General features: G+C 42.1%; 1 protein-coding gene across 2 annotated transcripts in view; it reads right to left on the bottom strand.

The window, feature by feature from the left end:
* Window positions 1–22,402, bottom strand: part of STMN2 (stathmin 2) — a 44,690-nt gene extending 22,288 nt beyond the window's left edge. The window contains exons 1-2 of one of the 2 annotated variants that reach the window (XM_019725595.3): window positions 22,085–22,402; window positions 1,271–1,366 (exon numbers count right to left, since the gene is read on the bottom strand). In XM_019725595.3, coding sequence (XP_019581154.1) covers window positions 1,271–1,366; window positions 22,085–22,103 — 115 coding nt within the window. In that variant the 5' untranslated portion in view covers window positions 22,104–22,402. Of the gene's footprint in view, window positions 1–1,270; window positions 1,367–21,868; window positions 21,993–22,084 lie in introns of those variants that run through there. The other variant, XM_074318586.2, reaches the window with a different exon arrangement.
* Between the last annotated feature and the right edge of the window lie 1,201 nt (window positions 22,403–23,603).

A 23,603-nucleotide genomic window follows, 5' to 3' on the forward strand; every position in this document is an offset into this window, starting at 1 on the left:
TTGAAGGGGGGGCCATGCTGTGTCCGTCTTTGGAGCCTTAGTGACAACACAGAGTGACGTTTTGGAACCTCAGAAGAAACAGCTGGATTTAGGCAGAGCTGCATCTAGCACATTAAGGATCTAGTTTATTTGTTGGCTGAATGAATTTGTACAAAGTAGGCACTGGGCCTGCATTCTAATGAGAATTGTTGTTGGAAACCGAAACCCTTTGCACGAAGGCTGTTTCCTTTTGAAAGTTAATTGGCATGTATGATGCTTGTGCCATGACAGAGTCATTTTGGCAGGAAAACGCCTTTCAGTCCTGGAATGCGCTTTAAAGGCACAGAAGGGGTTAACGGCCACAGACCCCTTTACCTTCTCTTAATGTATTTCTTTACACATGTAGAGAAGAAAAATAATGATGAGCCAAACAGAGAAACGTGCTTCAGCTATATCTGCTACACACATTACTGTGTCAACCAGTTTTGATTGTATTGACTGAATTAAGTGAGGACGGTATTGTTGACAATGATAACTGCCATTTTGGGGTGCTTACAAGGAAGAGTTCGATTTGCATTAAACCACTTATGCCCCACAGCACCCCTGGGAGGAGAACACTAGAGTTAAATAAGGCTCAGAGAATCTAAGTGACTTGCCAGGGGTTATGTGGATTGTGGCAGAGCCTGGAAGGAAACAAACTAAGTAGAATGAGTCAGGAGAAGTCAAACCGAAAGGGTTACAATGCAAAGAAGCTCACAGCCAGGCTAGTCCTCTAGGCTTTTCTTTTTAAATCGTCTTGATCTAGAGCCTCAGTCGTAAGTCAGTTTTATTATTGGAACTTGTTAGGTTGTTGACGTGCGTACACCAAATACGGGAACTTTATAAAGACTATGCTAATGCAAAAACTGTGATGCTATCAATTTTCTCTCCTGGGTTTTCTCAGTATAAAGCATTTTCTTGCAAATTATGATCTGCTCTGATTAGATCTTATCGTGTCATGTTGTAAAGAAACGACTTGGCCACATTCTGGATGTTGACATGTTTTTTAGACGTGGCTGCACTAATAATTCAACCGCATTTCTTACGAGATCTTAATGTGCTGTTACTAGCACCAGACTCACACTGCTTCGAGCAGTAGGCTAGCAATAAGACCGAATGGGTAGACACAGCAAGTCAATAGTGAGATCTACCAAATACTGATTTGATTATCTTAGCAGCCGGGAGAGAGAAACTGAAGGACCCACACTTTCCCAAAGGATCTCGCCGGCAGGGGCGCTGTTGTCAGACTCACCGTCGTAAGTGTAGGTGTTGATGTTGCGAGGTTCCGGGTAGAAGCAGGAGCAGATGAGCGACAGCATGGACAGCTCCTTCATCTTTTCCTTGTAGGCTGGAACAGAGGCTCGAGGTTAGAATCTTGCATTTTCTGAGATTCCTCTCAGTGCTTCTTTTAATTGGGATGGGACTCCTAGCCTCCTGCAGAGTGAGTGTGGCCAGGGATATCACTCTACTCTTCCTCAAAATATAAATGGATGCAAGATGGAAACAGCTCCCACACGCCTGTTCCTTATTACAGAGGACATAAATCCCATTAGAGCGGGTAAGGTAAGAAGTGGGAGAAAGGGCGTTAGAGGAAGAAAGGAAGGTAGAAGGACTTGAGATCCAGCAGGACAGGAGGGAGCTGGAGGAAGCAGACGCGAAAGTGCGGAGACATAGGTCCATTCTAGTGCCTGTCCAGCAGGTGTGCTGTATATAAGTGACATTCAGGAGAGGTCCTTTGCTGGTTCAGCCTGAATGGCCACACATTCATTTGGGGATAGGCAGAGCACTCATCAGGATAGTTACTAAGCGGACATCCTCCAGGGACCCATATTGCTGCTTTCCCAAGTTCACGTTCTTCTATCTCCTTCTTTCCACACACACCAAAAGCTGGATCTGAGATCTGATAACTGTCCTGTCTGCATAACCCAGTTTGGGTGCCCACCTTGCCGAGGACCTGCAGGAGCTCGGATAGGGACCTCCTTCCCTCTTCATCCCCTCCCCATTTCATTTCCTTTTCCTTCAAGAGGTGTCCTGCCTAGGTGACCTTGGAGGGCATTTTACTACTGTTGGTTGTCACCAGGACAAGTGATGACCAAATGGAGATAAGGAGATGCGATCCTCTCACTTTATGGATTCTTTAATTAGTGAGATTTATAAATTAAGAAAAATGGAAGAAAAATGATGAGAAAGTATAAACATGGTGATGGAATAACACTGAACCGCACAGGTAACATTTGTTTATTGGTAGGGTCTTCTGATCATTACCGTAGTCCAAGAGAAAGTGAATACCTTGGGAAGATGGAAACTCTCAGGTTAGTTTGGGCGTTATTGATAGGTACATCTTTTGTTTGGCCGGCAAGAAACAGATTCAATATTCAGATGCTTTACAGCTACAGAATGTTAGATTGGGAAGGTCCTAAGAGATCATTTAGCCAAACGCCCACCAATTTTGCAAATGAAACTGGCCCACAAAGGGCAAAGTCATACTCGTATGTAGCTGGTGACAAAGCTGGGGTCTCTGGCTAAACTGCAGCAAATCAAGGCCGCCAACAGGCCTTCTTCTAGCTCTACTTTCAGGATGAGGGTCACTGTGTCCAGAGGACCGGACATGCCTGGTTAGATAAGAGTGGGGAGGGTGGTCAGGCACGGCTTTACCGTCCTGATTGCCAAGTTTAGCACATAAAAATACAGGACACCTAGTGAAGTTTTATATTTCATGGGACATAGGAAAAACATTCTTTGCTCTCCTCAAATTCAATTTAACTGGATGTCTTGTACTTTATATGGCAACCGGAGCAAGTGGACCTGGGTCGTAAAGACTGAGCAGTGTTGAGGAAAGCAAAGACCTGGAAATGGGTTCTAAAGAGACCACACGGAAGACTTCTCTGGGTCTGAGTTCACTTAAAATCAGTCACTCCAGGGCTTGTTATTTACTTCCTGGTCTTTATGAATGGCATTGTCTGTGCTCCAGGGGACGGCCCTGATGCACACCATCCTCCCGTGGGGTTTTCCGGAGTTGTGTCCTGGAGTGTGTCTTCCTGTGGGTCCATTCTGCTCCACGATTTTCGGTAAGATGTTTGGAAATTTTGCTCATGTACAAGGGTTGTGACTTACAATATTATATTTATATGAAAACAAACATGGATATATTTCATTCAAGAATGTCAGAGTATCATGAATTTTAAACATGTAAACTTAAAAAGAAGAGAGTTTAGTTTTGAGTCAACCCTTAGGACTATTTCTGTGAGTTTGAGGTCAAAGATGGCAGTGGGCTGGTTAGCTGTAAGTCTTCGTTTGTCCACACGGTTCTGGGTTAAGCACATTAATAACATTCCCTTGCGCTGTCAGAAGTTGGGGGGGTGGGGATAAGGGGAAGGTGAGAGGTTTTGGGAACGTACAGAGGGATAGTGGATGGGGGGAGGGGGGTTCACACAGTGTGAGGGATATAAATGATAAATGTCTAAGTTTTGCTTTGTCTTGTGCACCTGAAACTAATTAATAAAAAAAAAAAAAAAAAAAAAAAAAAAAAAAAGAAGTTTGGCCATTACAGTCATCCCAGCAATACGGAGCCACTGAACATTCTGAAAGGGGGGCGGGGTTACTTGATAAAAGCCTGTTCTTAGATTTATTTGGCCAATTTATGCAGGAAGGCCTGTAACTAGGAGACACACTTAAGAGACAGCTGAGTCAAGTTTAGCTGGTAATGTGGTATGGCTTTTGAAAATGGTTGTGCAAAGGAAAAAGAAAGCGAAATGCAAGAGACTTTATGAAAGAAGCATTACTAGGAATTAATAACTGAATGTGGGGCCCAGGGCAGAGCGAAGGGAGAGAGATCCTTGTGGATGGGTGGTCAAGGGAAGCTTTCCAGAGAAAGTATGGCTAAAACTGAGTCCAATAGGATGACTTGGCCTTGCAGAAAACAGGGTATGGGTTGAGGTACTGAAATATATGTAATTTGGATAAACTTTTTTATTAACAGTAAAAAAAACAAAACCCAAGCAAATGCAAAAGGCTATTAAAAACATGCTAATAATATTTCACTACTGACATTTCATGCATTGAGTTGACAATCATTTTCTTTATTTTTTTTTTTTGAAATCAGCATATATTAATCTTTTCACAATACCCCAACATCACGCAGAGTCGCATGCATGTTTGTAAGGATGTGGGAGGTGACAGGTAATTCCACATAATCTTTTTCATAGTTGGTTGCATTTGCTATTAAACTATGAATATCTGCAAGTAAGCGTGTTTCTCCAGTGTATTCATTTGAAATTCAACCCACATGATGTATAATGATTCTATAGCAATATCCACTTAGCCTAATGGTGTATGAACACTAATAGCTTTTCCCCTCTTCCAATGGCTACCTACAGTGAACTATGAATAATGGTAACAGCTGCTGTTTGTTGAGCACGATGTCTCAGGCATGGTACTCAGCTTCTTGCACGCATTATCTCATTTAATAACCTCAACAAGGTACTATAATTAATCCAGATTTACAGATAAAATCAAGACTCACATAAGTGTAACTTGCCCAACATGCGATGGGTCATAAAGTGTGCAGTTAAGTTTGAACATAGGTCCGCCTGACTCTTCGTGCCTCTTAATGCAGTTGACCACCTCCAACAATTTGCTCAGATGTGTTAGTCACACCTTCACTGTCTACACATTATTTCAAACGAGAAAATAATGTATATTATTACTGATTTTTAAAATAGAGTCCAAGACTTTTCCCATTTTTCTTTGGCATTTGTTGCTAATGAATGTGCACTTTAGTTATTGACTACGTGGCTTTGGGTAAATATAGAGGTTTATAGAAAGAAACTTTTTATTTTTTTTTACTTATGGCTTTTACTTGGTGCAAATGGCTAGAACACTCAGGAGTTTCTCAGAAGGAATTCTGAGTATATATGTTCTTATTATATGAGTAAATAGATACTTACACATTTATATTGCAGCTAATGAGATAAATAGATAATTATCTAGGTATTTTAGGAAAAGGAAACTTTTGTATCCATTATTTGGATATTTTAAGAACGATGTATTTTGGCAGGCAATTACCTGAATTTTTCCTTTTTTTTTTTTGAGGAACAAAGAGTGCTTACGGAGAACAATATAATCTGTACTAGACATTTAATAATCAGATTAGATCTTGGGCTAGATGAAAACAGCAGAGAGATTTTGTTTACTTGGTAAAATATGAAACAGACACGCATATATATGTATCATAAACTCTAGGCCCTTTGCTCAAACTTTCAAGTATGCCTTAAATTTATACATACTGTGCTTTGACAAAATAATGTATGTTGTGCATGAGAGTATAACCCATCATTTTCTAAAGGCCAAATAAAAATAAGCGGTTTAAAAGTTTTCAATTTTCTACTTCATTTGGCTTGTGTGAGAATGACCAAATAAGTTCTCACACTTACCATTTTGTTGTTACCTGATTTGGAATCAGTAGTATCCTAAAATACCTTCCGTTTATGCATTCTGGGGAATACTTTGACTCAGTTTTGGCTAATGCTGTGTGTAAAGTGGTAATATGTATTAGACTTCCTGTTAACATGTGAAAGACAGTAAGGAATGCTCTAAAAATGTCATGAGTATGCTATTCTGGGAGGAAACATTTCATCATCTCTGTATGGACTACTCATCCATGTATGACCATAAGGACACGGCCACTCAGAGGACTGGGCAGCTGACCGTGGACTTGGGTTCTGGGTGGCTCCGCCAAAGAGCGCCCTGAGTCTGTTAGCACGTTCCCTTTTCTCCTTTCCTTTGTTATGTTTTCCCTGTGGTCATATTAGTCTAGCAGGGAGGTTTTCTTGGCTTCAATACTCAATTTGCATTCAACCTAATTTTCTTCTTTTGAACGTCTAGGCAGAAAGTACAGGATAAAATCAGATGCTATGTAGAATGCAGGATTTTGATGCCTTACGCTTGGCTTTACAGCAATTAGATCTGCATTGGTTTCTGAGCGATTTCATTGAAAACTTTTCTTGATTTGAAGCATACTAATTTATATAAACATGACTAAAGGCACCTCTTAAGTAAAAAAGGTCTGTCATTTCCAGGTAGAGGTGTCTTTAGGACCTGGCAGACTGCGGGTGATAGCCATGGACCTGGTTGGCAGTCTTCATTGCCGGTGCCAGGACTTAAAAAACAGCACAGTGGGAGAAACAGGCTACTCTGCTGATTGGTTCTAAAGACCTGAGACTTACACCCCGATTATTAAACAGCGAACCCACGTTTTACCACCACATTTTATCTCCTAATTGTATCCTCCACTCTCTTTTCCTCCCATTATCTGAGTCTTTACATAGATGGGAATCAGCGACCTCTTAGCCTTCTTTTTACATGTCATAAATTAAGCTCCTGATGCTCATTTTAACTTGATTTTGAGCATACTGTGTTATGGGTGTGTGTGTGTGTGTGGCATGTTTGGTAGTTTGATGCTTAGGGGTCCTAGAGTCTAAGGTTGCATTATTTTCTAAAAGTCAAATGTGTCATCCTGTTTTGAAGTATTTTTGGGAGCTCCATCACTGTGATTTTTCTTCTTGAAAGATGAAATCAACTCAAATGATTTTATTTAAAGCCCTTGCATACTATATTGGCTTAAATTTGGGCGTTACAAAAACGTTGGTTGGTGAATATGTAATTGAGGATTCAACATTGGATGCAAAATCTCAGATTTTTAAAGATGTTTTAACATCCCAGCAGACCACTGGTATGAGGTAATGTTCTAGATATTTCTGCTATGATGATGTCATGCTGATTAGTTTAGTATAAATATAGATTCAGTTTGCATTCATTCTCCTTACCTCTCCCTACCAAGAATTATGGTCTCCTAAGCTATAATGACCAGACAGGTTTTGAAAGATTAGTATTCGATCAGATGAAGCAGCATACTTTTTCTGCAGGAATAGATATCACGTCAAATAGAGGGACCTTTAAGAAGGTCAGAGCTGGACAACACATCACTGGATTTTACAGAAGCTCAGGAGTCTCCTAAATTTCAATGAGACTGATTCTTGGCAAAGCAGTTGTGACAAGGAAAAGAAATTGAATGAAATCAGTCAGTTCTTGTGATGAAAATTGTAATAAGAACAGTAAATTGTACCAACCTGTCCCTCAGCTTACTCTTGATGCCAGTTAAAGCTCCTGCTGCGCCTAATGAGAATTCCACTACGTCATGCAGGGTTTTGTCCTTTTTTCTTTCCCCCGATGAAAGAAATTCTTAATAGTCTTCCACAGACACCAAACTGCACTGCATTTTGCAGGGGTCATGGAAGCACTTTATTCTGTGTAGGTTTCAGGGTTTCATCACCAAGCCTAATTCTGGTTACTGAGTGAGCATTTCTTCTTAAGTCCCCAGTACTGGCAGGTAGTAGTGAGCCTAAGATGAAAGCTAACTTGGGATTTAAATGAGACAAAGCTAGGGTGAAAAAGCAGAGTCTGTGCCCCTGCTGAGTGCAGTTTTCAAGCAAGAATGACTCTTCCCTCCTGTCCCTGCTGTCTCCTGAGCTGGGTGTAACGGCCGTTTGAGGCTGCCATGGCATTCTCTGAGTTGTGTCTCCAAAATGGCTGAATGTGGGACCCAAGTGATTTAAATCTCTCCGTATTACTTTTTAATTTTTTGGCTGAAGAATAGGAAAACACTTTGCATCCATTCTTAATTTAGCAAAACGCATACTTCCTCTGCAGCCTAATTATTGCATTTGTGAGGTCAATTTCTTGAATCAGAAGTGTGTTGGTCATCAGTGATAGGATGTTGGTTTCCTTGTTCACTTCATTGTAAGGTGTGGCCTTTCTGCAGAAAATAACCTCCAGCTTCTACTTCACATGAATTTTACAGTTAAGTCTGACTGACTAATGTCTTTGTACGGGATAGGCGGTGTAAGACCATATATATGGTGAATTACCTATTATGTTCTCAGTGAAAGCAGGAGCCTTCAGGAAGGAAAATGCAAGACATTTGTTACAAGTGCAAAGTAAAGAACTGTAATACAAGATTCAGATGACTTTAGCTCAGTTAATGGGCCTGTTGACTTTTCCCTTGAATCGACCGGTGGTTTAGACATTGAGGATACAGGCAGTGAATTCAAAGGGAATGCTGTGTTTCATCGTGAGATGGGGTTGCCTGTCTTCAGATAATGGAATATGCTAAGCTATACAGAGTATTGAGAAAAAAACATTGGGGTTAAGAGGGAACTCTAAAACAATTTGTGTGATAAGTTCTGACTTATCAGTTATATCCTAATTCCTCTGCCAATCTGAAAATTTACTAAAAGTTCAAAGCATATTTCTTGAAGAGTTTATATATATATAAACTTCTATTTCCTTGGAATGGCATAAAGTTTCTATACATTTGAAGAGCTCCATATTAGTTCTGAGAGTGTCTTTCAAAATCCATATGACTTATAATAGTTTCTAGCATCAAATGAATAAAAGGAATAAAAAGTATTTTCATTTGGTGTTTATGCCCAATAATACTTATTAAGGCTCCATTCCATTCTGTTGAATAGAATCCTGATCTGAGTAGGTCTCTCAAATGAGACTTACAGCAGTTGCCCAAATGCTTTCTTAGGAAATAAATGATATGTAAATAATGAATAGATGATAACTATGTCATACAAAGGCCACAAAAGCCTTGTGTAGGAGCCAGCATTTTGCTTGTTTCCAAAAATCTAAGGCAAATTCTAGAGTCTCATTCGATGAAACTTTGTAAAATGCAGTGTGTAACATTTATTCAACAGTGCTCTGAAAGTTGGGTTTTCAGATCACATTCATGAGAGTTCTATTTTAGCCATCCATTCAAAAACTGTGCGGTAAATGCTTATGTAACTGGTGTGGTGAACAAAAACTGAACAGTCAGGTAATTTTTTTCCTTGAGTGAAAACAAATCTGGGGACTTGGCCAGTCAAGGGGAAGTACAGCCACTTTAGGTCAGGGAGAATAGAATGGACAGGTACCTATTTTAAAGAATAAAATATATGCATATTGTCAAGGTTTAGAACCACTCGATATTAAAGAAAACCAAGTGATTGCAATGCTATTATTTCTGAGTACCCCTGGGAGCCTGTGAGAGTAACGGAGACTTTGACATGAGTGTCATCTCATGGTAAAGCTTCCACTGCGATTTTCCTCAGCATCCACTGTCGAGGCAGCTGAATGGAGCGAAAGAGATCCTTCAGGTTAACTCGATATGCCGTGACAATTGCTTTTTTGGTTTTGGAACACGAGTGCTACTTCCTCAAGCTTTGCTATGTAAAGACTCATTTTCTGAAATCGGATTCATCCGATCAGATCCTAGAATCTTTTAATTAGTGTAATTTTCTGCAAGGAACGCAAAGCAGTAGATAGAGCGCGTGAGTCATGTGTCTGAAGCCTCTGAATCCCAGTCAATTTTCTGTCATCACTGTTACAAACAGGATTAAAATATCAAAGACAATTTAGTCCAGGATAAGTTTTCTGAATTTCCTTTCTTTCACATACTTTCTGTTTCTTCTGGATATTTGGAAATCAAAGCTCTAAGAAATAGTAATGTTTGGTAGCATGAAAGTTTTGCATGCTCATGCTATGACACAGGTAGTTTTATTTTTTCCATGCCAAAGTATCATTTTGCCTCTTGTCTTGTAATAAAGCAAACAGAGAAGATAAAGAGATTGAAAACAGTGTTTTGATTTACTTGAAGTAAGTAATTACATACCACAGAAACCTCAGAAAGATTTAAAAAAGTAACTTAACTGTTCTCTATTGGTTTCACAAAACACTGAACCTATAAGATACAAATAATATCTGAGAGATCAGGAGAATGTTAATTTCATACTTCAAGGAAATAGAAAGGATTTTTAGTTTGTTTTGGTTATTGCATTATTCTACTTTTATGAAACCTGGTTGACTTAGACTGGTGAGCACTGTTTCTCAAAAAGAGTTACTTTAAGTTCATCAATATAGGTATGTTTACATCACTGGCAAGTTTTGCTATTTGTTACTGTAGAGAGCAACATCCTCCCTCCCGGTTAGTTGGGGCTTTTTTTCTTTTCAGCCAAGCAAGTAGGGCAGAAAGCCCAGTGTTCTCTCCCATTACGTTTTCCTGCTTTTCATCTCTTTCGTAGATTGTAATATAGCTCGCCGCAATGCACAACCAATACAGACTGCAACTGCACTGTTTTTTAAATTTCCTTTTAAGAAAAATTTCAACAAACAGAACCCAGTTCGTTCAAAGCTGCTTAATTCAATATTTCTTCCGTGTTAGTCCTGAACTGAGAAAAAAATATTTATCCTAAAGACTGAATTTCATTTTCTTTTATTTGCTCTACTACTAAACTTTTTTTTTTTTTTTTAACCAGGTTTTTGGTTGTAGAAGAGATGCATTTCTTTTCTCTCTGCCTTTGTGTGTTGGCTAGGCTTTTCTGAACCTTGTTATTTTTTTTAAACTGAGGACATGTATACATTTTCTTTAAAGCTGAATTCTACGCAGTGCAATACATTGTGACCTCATGAAGATTTAAACCGTATTAATGCTTTCAGATAAAGCTCCTCTTGTCATTATTCCACGTTTGAGAAAGTAGGAGTATATTTTATCATCTGTATTTTATAGCCGATAAATGTGAAAAGTTCCAGAGTATTTTTATATGTAGGTTGTTACCAGCAGCGTCTAATTTGAAAAAGGACTCGACTTATAAATGTAAGCACATACTTCTATTAACGTGTCTGCAGTTAGGTCATAAGTATAATTTCTAGTTTATGTAGCAGACATGTATATGAATTGATATTTTGGAGACAAAGCAGAGTTAAAATACTCTTTTATACTGGTAGTCAGGTCTCCTCCCTTAAGTCTTTGTAAAGTCAGGTGCCAGATGAATGAAGAATGCTTATTTGATTTCTCAGGATATCTTTCTTATTCCAATAATTAGATTCTGCTAGCATCTTATAGATGTTTTGGATTGGTACCTGGGACACTATTGATTGAAAAGGTGTCACTTTCATGAACGACGGGGGCAATAATACTAGATTCTAAGTGCCCACACCCTTTCCCACTATATACTAATCACCCAAGGAACATTCTGTTTGGACTGTCGGACTCCAGTACTTTCCTGGTGCTTATCCTCTAATGGGTGGAGGGGAGGAAGGCTAAACTGAGCACCTGGAGTTATACCATGAAAGACAAAATCTAGCCGAAGGAAGGGTGTTGAAAATGGAAGGAGGTGAGCAGGGGAGTGTCAGGCAGGGAGGAAGGAGATGGGAGACAGGCTGTGTAAAAGCCACGTGGTGTGGGCTTTGGATGAAGCTGATGGTTTAATGAGATTGTATTAATAGACCGAGAGGCTCTGTGTGTGTGTGTGTGTGTGTGTGTGTGGGGGTACATATGTGATACAATTCCCCCTTTTCCTGCTCTTCGAGAGACATCATCTTAGACTTCTACTTTCAAATGCTTCTGGAATCTCTTTTATTTCTACTGAATGTGACATGCCTTGTTGATGAGCCTTACTGGGTAGGCAAGAAAGGTTAGTTTTATTGAAGTTATATATGTATTTTAAGTAGAGTGAGATATGGAATATGACAGAGAAACAAAAGATGGGAAATAAATGCAAGAGAAATGTACCTTTAATTCTTGCATTACCCAGAATTTGTCTTGCAGATACACTGTATCGGCAGTTGTGTGTAAATTATTATCAGTTCTTCTACCACAAAGAATCACTGAGAAGCGATCATTTCCTAATATCAAGTCATTTCTAGAAGATTTATTGTTAATATGTAGCAATTCACAAAATATAAGAATTTATTACATCAGATACAAATATCAAATCAGGATGTTGCATGGCTGACACTAACATATGTCAGTTATATCTTAATAAAAATGATTTAGATGTTTGCTTTAAATTGATATTTTATTTAGTATTTTCATCATTCATCTAAGGTGTCTGGAAAGGGGATTCATATTTTTGATTACGAAGTGCTTAACATTCAGTTGATTACTTCATCCTCTTAGCAACTGCGATTTAGGTGGTATTTTCTCCCTTTTCATAACTGAGAAAATTGTGGTATAGAAATGATCATTTGCTCAGGGATTATCAGGCGGTAAACAGGGAAGCAGGGTAGCTCTCTCTTACCCGTAACTAACGTTTCCCGACCTGAGCATTTTTTGAGGAATTTGTAGTACTGCTTTTAAGTTTCATAGGATTTTGCCTTCTTTGACCTCCACAACAAGTTGTTCTTTCGTATTACACAGAGGCTTTCCTTTTTGTTTGTGAATTTGGAGGCAGCTTTATCCCAAGGTTGCAGCACACTTGACCATGTGGTCCTGGCTTGCTTTGCCTACGGTAGGCCTAGTACAGCTGCTCGGCGGCCGGCTCAGAGGGCAGAGAATGTCAAGGAGGTACTGGCCAGGGCACCCATGGAACCAGAAGAAAATTCTGTACTGAGTTTTACCTCTGGCTTGTCTACCTGCTCACATTTCCTGTGTCTCTCTGCTGAGGACCCTCCTTTGCCCAGCAATTCTCTCAGCCTGGTGGCTGTCATCCTGGGCCGCCACACACCACCTTCCCTTAAAGGTTAGGTTGGGGAAACGTTGGTGGGGACTACCTATAACAAAACGTTGGGTGAGTTAGTTGCTGCTTCTCAGCCAATGTTCATTTCATGCAAAGAATTTGAAAGAAGAACCTTAAGTTGGACCTAAGCACAAGCCCTTTAAAGTATCAAATGCTGTTTGTTGTCTGAGCAATTTTATTCAAATTTTATTTCAGTTTTTATTGTTTAGAAAATATTTTTCAAAAAGCAAATAACTCAGTTTCTGACTGTGCTCCTTGCTCCGTATGTTACTCATTCTAAGTAAATGCATGTGCCGTGGTGTTTTCATGAGTAAAATACTCAGTCACTCCAACGACAATTAAAAATGCAACCCTTTGTATTTATAGCGCTTAACAGATGCAAATCACTTTCACACTGTTTCATTTTTAAACGGAGTAACACGTATATGCCCATCTCCCAGGGATTCTATGAAGACTCAAAAGGATGGCACAGGTGAATGTTTTCTAAGGACTGCAAGGTCCGGTATAGATCATGCTAATTTTTCTTTTGGGTGTTTTCCTGCTGAATGTTTGTCTGTTCTTTTTTTAATTATAAAAGAAAAATTAGGTGGGAAGTAAAATGAAAAGATGATTTTTAAAGTGATAGGAGTCTTGGATCATGTAATCTGTGCATCAAAAGACTAGACTTGCCCCTGGCAATGTTTTGTGTGTTTGAATAATGATAATGAGACAAATGGCACTTCTCAGACACAGCTATAAGACTTAAATAACAAGAACAGATATTAGTGTTGGGAATAAAAAAAGCACTACGCAATAGTAAAGACAATTATATTCTGAAGCATGGTTCCAAGAGGCTGCAGTAACTCCAGCCTCTGTTCCACTGCCCGAGATGGTTGGTGCGCCGCCCCCACCCCCCCCCCCCCCCCCCCCGAGTCCTGAGATTCTCTGGTCTCAGTTTGGCAACAGCCAGTATAAGTTGAGTTTTATCATGGGAGTTATTATAGGTTTCTGTCCACTAGGAAGCCCAAGTCGAACGATTAGTCGTTAGGTTTACTATGAGCAGTTTTGCTGAATGGAAATTACACTTTATAGCTGCAGTTCATAGGGAAAAAAATCTTCCAAAAGAGGGCGTAGAAGGCTGATTAAAATTTAAACTTTTAAGTGCTCTCTTGTACAAGTATTTGTGGGACTAGGTTTAGATGAATTTCATCTATTTCTTTTAATGCTGCTATAAAGGCATACCACTAAGATTGACAGATGCAATTACTAATAATCTGTTGTTATATTAAGTACTTGTACTAATGAATAGTGCACAAACTCTGACATCTAAAAGTGCAGTTGTTCCAGAAGATTAAATAAGCACTCTTACAAGTATTGCTCTTACAATGATTTTGGTTAAAAAAAGTCAGTTCCAGAAAATATATATATGTTTTTCAGACTATGATAGAACTGTAATTATTCTGACCACAAAAACAAATTTTGGGGATCTTGTGATTTTTCACAGAATTAAATATTTTAATCTGGCAATCAGCAAAATTATAAATGAGAACAATCTTAAAATTTTTGTTATGGTTTCAGGGTCCAATGTGTGGCTTCTTAAGTACAATTCCTAGAGAGCTGATTTCCAGATGACTAGGAGAGTGATGGCTGAAGTGCATTAATTAACCTTTACATTCACATAAAACTGTTTTGTGAGAATGACTGTACACAAAACGTTATCTTTAATCATGGCTAATAAAAATGGGTTCTATAAACACAGGTTTTACTACTGCGAATGTCTCTTTGACAAATGACAGGCCATGATTCCTTTATTAAAAGATAATTAAAAATGTTTCACAAGGGAGTCAGAGCCTTCCCACAGATCTCTCCTGCCTGCCTGCTTTTGAGGCCGTAAGATGAAGTCTTGAAGGAGTAGTTAACGATTATATGAAATGCGGATGCCTGAGCCGTGTATTTCTTTTAGTTCTAGATTTATTTCATGAAACAAAATATTAAAATTAAATATCTGGGGTCTTTGGAAGGAGTTAAGGATCCATTCTGAAATATGTTAACCGTGATGAAACTAATTAGAGTAAGTCTACACACACACACCCACACACACACACACACACGCGCACGCGCCCGCGCACCCACACGGTGCCAAAAAATGTATACACATTTTAAGAAAGGAAAAAACTGTATTAATATATACTGATAACAAAAGATGAATACAAGTCACATTTGACTTCTGTAATTACAAGAGGTGCTCAAAGTGGTTACCATCAGCGTCCAGACACTTCTGATTATGGCACACTACTGTGTGAGCAACTTGGACCAAGTGTTAACATCTCTTAAAATGTGTATACATTTTTTTTGGCACCCCAGGTTGTGTGTGTGTGTGTGTGTGTGTATATGGTTTTTTTTGTTTTGTTTGTTTTTCCTGGAACTGGTCGTCATAGTTTGTCCACATTGGAAGCCCCTGCTACTCTTTCAGCTGAGCCTTTGGAGAGCCATGTGCTCCATACATTATAGCCCCCAAGGTCTTGTAGCCCTCTTTCCCCAAAGCCTAAGTCATGAGAATTCTTTTAATAAGTCCCAGGTTAGCTATTAAAACTAGTCAGCAATTTGAAGGTATTTCCTCTGCAAGGTGACTCTGTGCTCAGAAAGGATAAGACCATCTCAGGTCTGTTAAACAAAATGGCTGCATCACACGTTTGACCTCCACTGTGGGAACACCTACACCTGTAACGGACAGATATAAGAGTATCTGGAACTGATTAAAGATGCAGATTCTGGAGCCCGATGGCCTGGGCTCAAAGTCTGGATCTGACTGTGTGACCTTGGGCAAGTCATTTGACCTCTGTGCCAGTTTCCTCATTTGTAACAGTACCTACGTTTTAAGCTTATTGGATGATTAACATAGCTAATACGTGTGTGTTAAGTGCTTAGTGCCTAGCATGTTATGTAAGGGTTAAGTCAGTCAATGAACATTCCTTTGTACAGACATCTGAAATTTTCACCTACGCCAGAAAAAGTATTCTTGAAATAAAGCAGTGTCACAGGAAGATTGTTGATTAAACGACCAGTCAAGAAATTTTTTTGGCTCAGTCTCCAAGGTCCTCACGATTGGATTTTTGTTATCTCCAAACCAGGTACACATAGAACCACAACAGACTGCTAGCATTAAACGTCTAAAACACACGTTACTTTTGTAATGCTGTCTTAGCATGTCGTCGTCTTTTTAAAAAAGGTACCAGGAGTTACACAGTTAAAAGTTTCCTAGCTTTTGAGAGGCCCTGAAATGAAGTTGACAGCAACAGCCGAGGAATGGAGACTGAGGCGTAATCCAGCTTCATGTTGAATAACAGCACATCCTCCCAACTCCGTGGCCAGTATTACCTGGGACCACCGTGGTTCCCGAAAAGACGACCTAGCCAGACCATCAGCTCTAATGCGTCTTCTGGAGCAGAAATTCATATAAGACCCGGTTTTATTTTAATATAAGACCAGGTATAATATATAATACCGGGTCTTATATGAATTTTTGCTCCAAAAGACGCATTAGAGCTGATGGTCTGGCTAGGTCTTATTTTCGGGGAAATGGTATGATTTCAGTGCTCGATTTGGGCAATGGTGTATTTCTACTTGGAGGTATTTCATATGTAGCATCATTTTTGCAGGACAGCATTTACAGAAATGTGGTAATGTGTGCACGGTCACCCGCCCACAGCATGGGAGGACTAACATGAGATATCCTGGCAGACATCCCTCCAAGACCCACTTTTTCCTTTTGAGTTGACTTCTTAGAAAGTATCAAAAAATGGAATTCCTTTACTGGCTTAAGTAAGCAGAAAACTCACACACGTAATCTATTTTCAGGTATATAATTGTACTGAATAAATTATTATTAATCTCTTCATGTGGTATCTAGGAGGAAATTCCCTCACAAAAATTTGGTAAGTAATGAGTCTGGGATATATTAAAAGGCAACTTTAGTGCTGTTCAGTCCTCTGTTTTAATTTCTTCAGTATGTGGAGTATTTGCAGTGAATTAGCTGTGTGGTAACTGAGATTACAGACTTGCATAGTATCCCACAACTAAAAAGTTCTAAGTCTGACACTTTGTTCTGCGCATTGTTTTGTAAATCACAGTAAGCTGGCAATACGATTTATCAATCCTCAATTGTGCCACAAGCCACATTCCTGTTCTCTTGGACACACATGTATGCCTGCACACAAACTCAGCCAAATTCTCATTTTCAGCATTTCTCTTAAAGGTCTTTTGCTGTGTCCTATGTCCTGCAATAGGAATCTGTTTTTAAAAATCCAACTGAGAAAGAGTGATGGCACAAAACACATAACTCCAAAGGAATAAAATCCATAAGTGTATGCTAGTGGAAGGGAACTATTTTGTAAGGTTTGCCATGGACTTGAAAATGTTAGCACATAATACCAGAGCTCGTCATGGGAGGAATATGTATATCACAGTTTTATATTTCTAAAACTGACAGGTTTGGTGTTTGGAATCAGCACCATCTGGGAGGCTGTTAGGAGCGCAGAATGTCTGGCCACAACTCGCCCTATCTATGAGAATTTACATTTTAATGAAAATCACAGGTAATTCATACGCACGTTAAAGTCTGTGGAACACAGTTATATGAAACGATTACATACTTTACAGATGCATCATGGTTACATGAAATATAAGAGGAAAAGAATTCCCTACCAATCCAAACATGAAAAGAGTCCACTTTCGATGATCCTAAAAATTAGTTAATCCTGTTTCTGGTACCCCTCACTCAGTATCACGTGTATCTACCTGTCTTACCTACTAGCCCACAAGCTCCCTGAGCGTGGACACTGACATTTAGGTGTGTCCAACATCAAACATGTTGTAAACGAATAAGTAAGCAATGTTCCTGTTTCATTTAGTCCTTTATTTAATCATTCAAATATTCTGTTCCTAAGTAATTGTGCTATTACTACAGACTATTTTCTACTATTCATCCACTAAAAAACTAAAAAAGAAAAAACAACCCCATAAATGATATTACAATAACAACGTAATGAAACTAGAAAGTAAAATTGAAAGAATATATAGTTAACTAGATGCACAACCCTTTTTGTCCACTAGCGTAAAGCATGGCATTGACTTAACAAATAAGCAACTGAATAAGCAGATTTTTAAAAAAATTCACTAAAAACTAGAGTAGTATTTGAAGCTGGGTTTAAATTAATCATCTACCTCTTTAGAAAATTTGATTGCCCTCTAGTGGGGGAAAAAGTTAACACAGACTCCAAGGTTTCCGACGGAGATAACCAGGAAAGGGAGGGAACCAGCCTCCCTTCTGGAAACATCTGGGTCATCAGCTCATTTGTTATTTTCCCCTTGTCTGGCAGATTTCTTGCATTTTTCTTATAAGGTCACAGATCCGTGACCATAGAATAACGTGTCTTCCCAAGACCAAAGAGGAAATTGGTGCGAGCTGCAGTTAGGTATCAGCAGCTTGGGGTTGGGGGTGGGGCTGGGTGGCCACGCCCAAAGCAGGTAGCCACCTGCGCGGAGGCAGCTGCGTCCTGCCTCGTGTAGGCACGGAGCTGCTGGGATGGAGTAATCCTGTGCCGTTGGAGTGAGAAGCAATGGTGATTGATGAATCAGGAATTTTTAAAAATATGGTTTGGATTCATCAATGAGAAATAATTAATTCCGTCCATTAAATATGGAATCGATTCATCTTCCATTTAATTTTTAATAATACAGATTTAACTTAAAACTCTTATTGATGGCAACTTCTAGATGTGCACAGACTTCAGGAACTATTTTCCTCCTAGGGAGGAAAACTATTTTATTGTGTGACCCGAATTTATGGGCATTTCTTGAATCCGAGTGAAATGTAGCCTCTTGCAGCGTTTTCATCACCGAGGACAAGCTATTTGATGGGAGACATATTGCGCCAAATGAGCAAATGCTTATTCCCAGCCTATCCATTAGTAATTAAAAAAACCCTCCAGATTAACTGAAATTGTTTTTAATGCAACAGATAAAACCCTGCTGAAAATGTTACTAAGGGATGAAGCAGTTGTTCTAACAATAAAAATGTCCCCTTTAGACGAGAATAACGCACTGCATATCTGTAAATCACATCACACAACCGTGGTGAATTTTGACTAAACAAAATTATAGATTTCAGTATTACAACCCATCCAGTCTTACTTATTTTAACACGCATAATCAAGAACCACCAGTGTATTAATTTATACCATCACACTAGCCATCTGCTCGGGGCTACACTGGGTCACATAATGCTTATCGCAGGTTCAGCTTACTCACTTGGCATGAAAAAAATACATACATATGTGATTAATTGGTAAGCTACAGCTGTGTCAGTTTTCTCCTGAAATCCTGACCAAATCCTGATCTTCTCACTTTTGTTTATCCATTTAGAAGGTGCCCACTTCCTTAGTGAAGGTAATGGGAGATACTCTATGCACCTAGTGCAACCATGCTGAATGCAGTAATTGTTCAGTGAATCAGGAAAAAGTACCCGCCCTGGTCATTAATTGATTATGCTCTGCAACTGGAATGATTTCAAAATCCATTACTTTCCTATTGCTGAGGTTGTGCTTCTTTTCATGATTTGCAAATGCAGCTTATTTATGGCAGAAAGGACCCTTGCATTTGTCGTAGTTGGGGTGGGATTTTGGGTGGCTACCATTTAACGAGCTGTGTTTCTGTGTAGAATTGAGACCATATCACGAATCAGCAGTTGGAAGCAGAGGTTTCGGGGGAAAAAAGTTAAAATACTGTAAATAACCTATTTTTATGTATTTATGGATATAACCGTACGAAATACACGCAGAAGATCGTATCTCAAGTATATGTGTACATTTTCACCCATTGGACCCACATATTCCCTGCGGAGAATTTTCCAGCAATCTTGAGCACACAAGCCCTGCCCCATCAGGCACCTGCACATATATCCAACCCCTGTGAACATGCATAATCTGGACAAAACCGAAAATGTATTTGCTTTATCACGTAAAATGAGCAACGGAGACAGAATACTTGTGGGTGGGGGAGGGAGGGGGGGAGAAAGAGGAGTGAAACGAGGGTTAATCCTTAACCAGACGCAATCATTCAAGCCTTTTGAACAAATAAGGTCACTGAGTCCATGGACTAGTAATGATGATAGTGATTTGAAATACCAGTAACAGTGATCATGACAATGGTGGTGAGTTTGTAGCTGCGCGGCTGCAGCAGAAACCTCTCGGTGCGGGAGCAGAGCGCAGAGCCAGATCTCCCCCATCCCCCATTCTCAGAACATTTCTGGAATTGCGGGTGAACCGTGAATTGTGGGAAGCGGCGGGCAGCTTAGGACACTGCGCAGAAACCTGTCTCCTGGGCTGCACCCGCGGGGGCGGGCGCCCAGCTCCCCGGCGGGGAGCGCAGGGCGCAGGACCCGGAGCAGGGCGCAGGGCGCGGCGTGGGCTCTGCAGGGTTGGCGGCGCTCCATAGCCCGCTCGCCACGTGCGCCCCCAGCCAACCAGCGTTTCGTGGTCGGGACCCGGTTGGGAAGGGTGGGGCTGGGCTACATCCCGCTAGAAGAGCGAGGGTGCCTCCTGGGGAGATTGCCCAAAGGGTCTCCATCCTGAGAACTGAGGGTGGGCCGTGGGTTGGGCTGCGGGAATGTAGGTTCGAGCTCCACGGGCTGTTGGGAGCGTGAGGAGAAAAAAAAAAAACCCTCCCCGAACTCCCGGGCACAGGTCACCTCTGTGGTCTCGCAGCCGGCTGGGGTGGGGCTGCGCCTTTGTGTGGCCAGGCGGGGCTCCTGCCAGCCTTTATGCAGAGCCACCCACTTAGCTGGCTGGGATGTAGAGTCACACAGGGTGGCTTCGCACATCGAGGGGGGCCGGGAGGTTCCGGACTGCAGGGCTGGAAAAGGGGCTCTAGGACTGCAGTCAACCCCCTTTCCTCACCAAGTCTCGGAACCCAAGATCTTCCCAGCTCCGAGTGCACGGAGGGTGGGGCAAGGGTGGAGCTGTCCAGAGCAAACCGAGGCTCTCTCCCTTCTCCTCACCCTCACTGGGTCTGGGAGAGGGCTGCTTCCAGCCACTACCGGACCTCGGGCCCCTCCCTGCCTGTCCAGCCTTGGGCCACCAAGCGCCGGAACAGGGGGCACTTGTGGCACAAGGCAGGTTGGAGACGGAGGCCCTGGATGCGGAATCTAGTTCAGGCTCTGTTTCCACTGTCTGCCGAGATCTGTGCTCTAGGCTTAGCCTATAAAAATTGCCGATATTTGGCCCTGTCTGACCTACAAAATGGCTATTTCACGTGGCTCAATTAAAGACCTTGACCTCTTTTGGGTCTGTATTGTTATATACACACATATCTAGGTTCCAGAAGCTTTTCCTCAAACCGATCAAATGAGTTCAAACAAGCCTTTATCTGTGCTTATGTCTAATCACCCTATGCAATATAGTTTTGAAAAGAAAAAAGCTAGCTCACTTTTCCGTCCCCCTCACTCCAGTAAAACAGAACAATGAGGGGGACTGGGGTGCGGCAATCGTCAGGTCGCACTCTGAAACCAAGGCTGTGAGTGGATCCTAAGTGCTAAGTGCGGGCGTAGCGCTGGGTTCCCCCCTCCCTTCTGGCTGGGCTCCTGGGGGTCTTGCAGGTGCTCCCCACCCGGCCCCCTTTCAGCCTGAAGAGGCTGCAGTCCGCTGGGGGTGGGGCGCCGGCGCGGCGCTGCACAGGGTGGGGCTGCCTGCATTGTACACCCAGCGTGGCAGGTGCCTCCCCCAGGACCATGCGTCCTCACACAAAGAAACCCCACCCCGGCGCCAGCGCAACTGCTGTCCCTCCATCCCTTCCTCCCAGGCGCTGGTCCCCGCCCTTGCAGCTGCCCACCCGAGCCCTCCGTGCCCTCCCCGACTTCCTCTCGCCTTCCCCTCCCTTCCCTTAAAACAAAGGAGCGTAGCCCCCACCCCCGCCCTTAACCTCTCCGCACCGCGCCCCAGGACTAGCGGTTTCTCCGGCGAGACAATACCGTAAAATCTGCCCTGTTCTCCACCCGCCCCTGGTCTCCACCCATCTTTCAAGCCTAGATGGGACCGCTTTGACTTTGCATTTCTCCCCATTTCTCTTACCCCACTTCTCCATTTTCTTTTCTTTTCTTTTTTAAACTGGAGAAGAAAAAAAATTACAAAGCACTTTCCAAAATTTCCCTTAACCCCATTTAAGGCAAACGGCAAAGGTAGCCCCCTCCCTCTACGATTGAACCTTAATTTTAAATACGGAAACATCATAAATTCCCTACCCTCGGGAAGGCAACTTACCTGCTTCTACTTTTAAAAAGAAATTCTTAGCTTTACATTTCCAAGCATTCCCCTTCTCTGCGCCCCCCAGATCCCTAAAGCTGCACCGTTTTTCCTGATCCCTGTTACCATCAGCGTCTTTTTCTCTATGAAATATCTCCGAACGCCTTGCCAGCCCTACGAGGAGGTGGGGATGGGCTCCAGGCGAAGCCGAGGGAGAGCGGGGCGCCGCCTTACCCATTGCTGTTTTAGCCATTGCGGGGAGGTGCAGGCGCTGAGAGGTGGTGAGGCGCGAAGGGTCCAGCTACAGCAGCGCAGACAGCGCGAGAAGACTGAATAAGGCACTGAGTCTGCAGAGTGGGACTGTGCGAGAGAAAGAGCAAGAGGCAGGAGCCCATGAATAATTATCGCTCCGAAGCTCAAGCAGATTGGCTCCCAGGGTCCCCTGACATGACTCCCGCAGAGTCAGAATCTCCGAGCATTAAATATTGATTGGCCAGTGGTGCTGGAGTACAGAGGACCAGAATGCGGTTTGAAATGGAAATCAGCCCTTCCCTGGCAGCTCCCCCCGTTCTGGGGGCCTGGTAGTACAGTCCAAGTCGAGTGGAGGCTTAGCCCAGAAGCCGCCTCTGTGGAGCTAAGAGCCCGGCCCTGCCCACCTGGGAGCCGGGAGCCTGGACTTCTCTCACACGTTTCCCTGCACAGATAGTCACAGAAAAGGGAAAGGGATTTCAGGGGCCTGAAGACTCTTCACAACACGCTGACTGGTGGAAACAGCTGTCTAAACACTGTTTTTACTTGTTCTTTCCTCTTTCGCCTTTGGCCCTGTCATTGGTAGATTCTGGCCTCCCAGGGTGACCCCATGTCATCTGCGGTGGCAGCTCCAAGCAGCCCTGCCTCCTTGTCTCCCAGCGCGGCCGGGCTCAGATGTCGCAGCCCTGTGGAGGATCCCTCAGCAGAGCAAGGCCTGATGTTTTCTAAGAAAACTCGTGGCGCAGAAGGAAGGGCTTGCCTGGGCTGCTTGGCAATAGGGACCAGTAGTTCTGGTCCACGTGGGGACCTCATGGAAGAGGATGAGAGTTAGCGGCCTGGTCCCGTGTCCTGTCCACCTGCTAACAGGGCAGCACCAGGCGGACTGGTCGCCCTGAGCAGTGGAGGAGCCACAGGTGGGCGAATCCATGCTGCCCTGGGAATGGAGGATTCCATGGGCTGAAACCTGAGGGCCGTTTCCGGGTCTGTAAGGAGAACCCTTTACACTGACCGCTTCGTGAAGATAAAAGACATGATCTGGGACATGAGTTTTGTGCGATCCAGAGCCTCCATTGATACAGGCCAAGGAACGACGTGTTCAAGTTTCCAGTGAGCAAGCAATGTGGCATGTGAGGGTCTCAGACCAGTCGCAAAAATGACTTTTCATTACGAAGGACGCACGTGTTCGTTCATTCTTACTCAATGTCATTCGTTAGTTCGTTGGTTCTCACTTGACTCATAAATATTCGCTGAGCTCTTACCATGTGCCGAGCTCTGAGGATACAGCAGTGAGAAAGGCTTGTGGACTTGTTCTCATGGAGCTTTTAATCACTGTCAGTGCCACCCTTCTGTGACTTGACTGAGCTTTCCTCCAGGCTAGATCTACTTAGCAACTGTGGTTTTGACGTTAAAGACAGGCAAAGATTCGCTAATTCCATTGCATTTGAGCTGAAAGAATAGCCTGTTGTTGACATCATGAACGTGTACGAAACCCTGGCAAGTTCTT

The sequence above is a fragment of the Rhinolophus sinicus genome, chromosome 7 (assembly GCF_057876585.1).
Source record: "Rhinolophus sinicus isolate RSI-liver-muscle chromosome 7, RSI-T2T, whole genome shotgun sequence".
In the NCBI taxonomy this organism is placed as follows: domain Eukaryota; kingdom Metazoa; phylum Chordata; class Mammalia; order Chiroptera; family Rhinolophidae; genus Rhinolophus; species Rhinolophus sinicus.